This window comes from Malania oleifera, chromosome 5 (assembly GCF_029873635.1).
Source record: "Malania oleifera isolate guangnan ecotype guangnan chromosome 5, ASM2987363v1, whole genome shotgun sequence".
Lineage (NCBI taxonomy): Eukaryota > Viridiplantae > Streptophyta > Magnoliopsida > Santalales > Ximeniaceae > Malania > Malania oleifera.
In genome coordinates this window covers 39894845-39898602 of record NC_080421.1, presented here as the reverse complement: position 1 = coordinate 39898602, position 3758 = coordinate 39894845, and the positions used below count along the sequence as shown (strand labels likewise).

General features: G+C 41.3%; 1 protein-coding gene across 1 annotated transcript; it reads left to right on the top strand.

The window, feature by feature from the left end:
* Positions 1 to 396: 396 nt before the first annotated feature.
* LOC131155936 (receptor-like protein kinase BRI1-like 3) lies at positions 397 to 3117 on the top strand. Its single transcript, XM_058109391.1, has 2 exons — positions 397 to 1030; positions 1106 to 3117. Exons 1-2 carry the CDS (start codon positions 397 to 399, stop codon positions 3115 to 3117), a joined length of 2646 nt encoding a protein of 881 aa, XP_057965374.1.
* The last annotated feature ends 641 nt before the right edge of the window (positions 3118 to 3758 follow it).

The window sequence follows — 3758 nt, the reverse complement described above, 5'->3', positions numbered from 1 at the left end:
GATGCCTCAACAGCAACCTGATGTCACCGTCGTGGTTACCATGTCTTAATTACAGTAACAACCCAACTTGCTGTCTAAAATTTGGGGGTATGGGGCATGCTGTGATTTCCATTACACACACAAATGAGAATAAAAAAATGTTCAGAGGAAGATATGTGAGAATGTCAACAACAAAATGTTTGACCATGGAGAGAGATGTATGGAAGATCCTATTATATATGTTTTGGGAGGCTTAGCTACTTCCCATTTCCTAGTTTTTGAAACCTGAGAATGCACAATATACTTTTACATGGAACAGTGATGTGTTGTTTTTGCTTGAGAATACACAATATACTTTTCCTTCTGTTTTGGTCTCTACTGCTTATCATGCTGTTTTCTTGTTGGCCTAATTGCTCCATGGCTCTAGAGGACAGATTAGACTTAGCAACTGCATTTCAAAACCAACAGCAAAAAAGCATTGAGGATGTTGCAGGATTGATGGCTTTCAAGAAGTGGTCTGTTGCGGCTGACCCTGGTGGTTACTTGAGGGATTGGAATGATACAGCTTCTGCCAGTCCTTGTCTTTGGAGAGGCGTCTCTTGCTCTCCCAGTGGACGTGTCACTGACGTCGACCTTGGTGGTGCCAGCCTCATCGGTCGCCTTCACCTCGTCCATCTATTGACCTTGCCCAATCTTCGCCATCTCAACTTGCATGGTAATTCCTTCTCCGACGATGGTGATCTCTATTCATCTACAAATTCTAGCCTTGAAAGCTGTGGGCTTGAGACCTTAGACTTGTCGGCAAATAACTTGTCTAGTCCTCTTGGCACACCATATTTTCAACTACTACTCTCTTGCAATTGCCTTTTTTATCTCAATCTCTCATATAACTCAATCCCCGGGGGATCCTTCAACTTCGGCCCTTCGCTCTTGCAACTTGACCTCTCTCACAATAGGATTTCAGATTCCTCCATCTTGACCTACTCTCTCTCCCACTGTCAGAATTTGAATCTCCTCAATCTCTCCCATAACAAGATCCCTGGTGAGCTTCGTATCACTTCTACATCGATCTCTTCTTTGTGTAAAAACCTCTTCACCTTAGACCTCTCTTACAATACATTGTCAGGGGAAATATCTGGTCTGATGGCAAACTTTTTGCCATCGCTCAACTATCTAAATCTCTCCCAGAACAACTTTTCTGAGAATTTCTCCGATTTTGAATTTGGCGAATGCAGTAATCTCACCTTGCTTGACCTGTCTAACAATGGCCTCTCAGGATCATATTTCCCAATGAGCTTGACAAACTGCCATCTTCTCGACACCCTTGACCTCTCTCATAATGACCTCCAATACAAAATCCCAGGGGTCTTGTTGGGGAACCTTAAGAATCTTCGTCGATTGTCGTTGGCATATAACCAGCTTTCAGGGGAGATCCCGCCTGAGTTAGGACAGGCTTGTGGGACTCTAGAGGCGCTCAACCTTTCAGGAAATAGATTTTCTGGTGGGTTTCCTTCGACTTTCGTCTCATGCTCATCATTGCAAAGCCTCGACCTCGGCAACAACCTACTTTCAGGGGATTTTCTTAATACAGTAATCAGTACTCTACCAAATCTTAAGTATCTCTATGTACCCTTCAACAACATTACTGGTCCAGTGCCACCATCTATAACCAATTGTACTCAACTTCAAGTGCTTGACCTCAGTTCTAATTCCCTTGCTGGGAGTTTGCCTTCTGGGTTTTGCTCACCTGCGACCAAGACCCTATCGTCCTCTTCTCTTGAGAAGATATATTTGCCCAACAATTTTCTCTCAGGATTGTTGCCTTCAGAGCTTGCAAATTGCAGAAATCTAAAGACTATTGATCTTAGTCTCAATAGCATAGGCGGCTCGATTCCATCAGGAATTTGGAAGCTTCCCAATATTTCTGAATTGATTATGTGGGCAAACAACCTCTCAGGTGAAATTCCAGAGGATATTTGCATAAATGGAGGAAATTTAAGGACTTTGATTCTGAACAACAATCGCATCACCGGAACCATTCCACTTTCTATTACTAACTGCACTAAGTTGATGTGGCTGTCACTTTCCACCAACAAGCTCGTGGGAGAAATTCCATATGGATTTGGGAATCTCCTTTACCTCAGCCTGCTCCAACTGGGCGAAAATATGCTATCTGGCCAGATACCAGGAGAATTGGGCAAGTGCCCAAGCCTTATTTACCTAGACTTGCATAACAACAAGTTAACTGGTCCTATCCCATCAGAATTTGCCGATCATGTCAACTTGATCCATGGATTCATTTCTGGGCAACATCTTGCATACTTGAAAACTGAGAATGTGAATGCCTGCAAAAGTGCTAAAGGAATTGTAGAATCTGGGGGAGTTCGAGCAGAGGCATTGGTGACCGTGTTTCACTCTTGCCCATTCACTAGAATTTACGATTTAAGCAAGGTATCCTTATTCATGAACTTGCTCATGAGCTGTAACAGCATGATCTACCTTGACCTATCCTACAATTCCTTGTCTGGAACCATTCCAGAAAGTCTTGGCTCAGTGCACAGTCTAATTGTCCTAGGATTGGGACATAACAAGTTGACAGGAATGATTCCTGATATTTTTGGGAGTTTAAAGGAAATTGAGACGCTAGATTTGTCTTATAATTATCTTCATGGACCTATACCCCCGTCATTGCAGACTGTTTCTTTTCTTATTGAATTTAATGTCTCTAACAACAATCTCACAGGTCCCGTCCCTTCTGGTGGTCAGTTGAGCACTTTTCCGCCATCTACTTATGAAAATAATTCTTTCCTCTGTGGGCTTCCCTTGCCTCCTTGTGACTCTAGCTCATTTCGATTTCCATCCCCAAAGAAACAAAGTTCAGTATACCAAGAAAACTACGAAAAATCCAGCTGGTTCAAAATCGATGGGTTTGACTGGAGATCAGTAATTTTGGGATATGGATTTGGAATGGCCATCGGCATTGTTACCGGAAGTTGTATGATCCAAATAAAAAAAAAGAAAATAAACGAGTATCACCCAGCTAATTACAAAATATTCTCTCTCACATGCTTGTGCCCTTGGAATGCACCAAAGAATCCAGCTGGTTCAAAATCGATGGGTTTGACTGCAGAGCATTGATTCTGGGGTATGGATTTGGAATAACCATTGGCATTGCTATTGTAAATTGTATGATCCAAAGAAAAGAAAATAAAAGAGAATCACTCAGCTAATTAAAAAAATTCTACATCTCTGTTTCTCTCTCTCTCTCTCATGCTTTTGTCCTTGGAATCCAGCAAAATGAACTTATGAGCATATGCATAGAAAGATCATTATCATATCTAATTAACTAGGATAAAAAAAATTTATTGATTATCTGGGTCAAAAGCACAAGGGTGATATTTAATCATTTCAATTTATACCCAAGCTCCATTGAAGTGAGAATGCACAAAATGCTGTGTTCCTTTGATCTTGTTCCCAGCCTCTATAACTCTTGTAAACCATATAATATGTAAAATGTAGATGCGTGCACTGCTTTGTAAGAGGGCTGTTTGATTGTGTAAACACTTCGAAAGAGTGGGATCTAATTCACATTTTTTTGATGTTTTGTGAGGCTTAAGGATGTGAGGAGGATATGGTGGCCTGCAATTTTTGACATTTCTGGGTGATCTGGCTGGAGTATAATGCTTTCATTTTTCGTTTTGTTGAAAGTGATGGGTCTTTCTCATGCTCACTTGTGCTTACTTGCTGCATTGTAGTATGGTGGAATTCCATAGAATCTT

What these genes read in the sequence shown, in the direction of transcription:
- LOC131155936 (XM_058109391.1), top strand. Translation starts at nt 397, where the DNA reads ATGGCTCTAGAGGACAGATTAGACTTAGCAACTGCATTTCAAAACCAA. An exon ending in CAAGATCCCTGGTGAGCTTC is followed by an intron (nt 1,031 to 1,105) that starts GTATCACTTCTA and finishes ATACATTGTCAG; the next exon opens with GGGAAATATCTGGTCTGATG.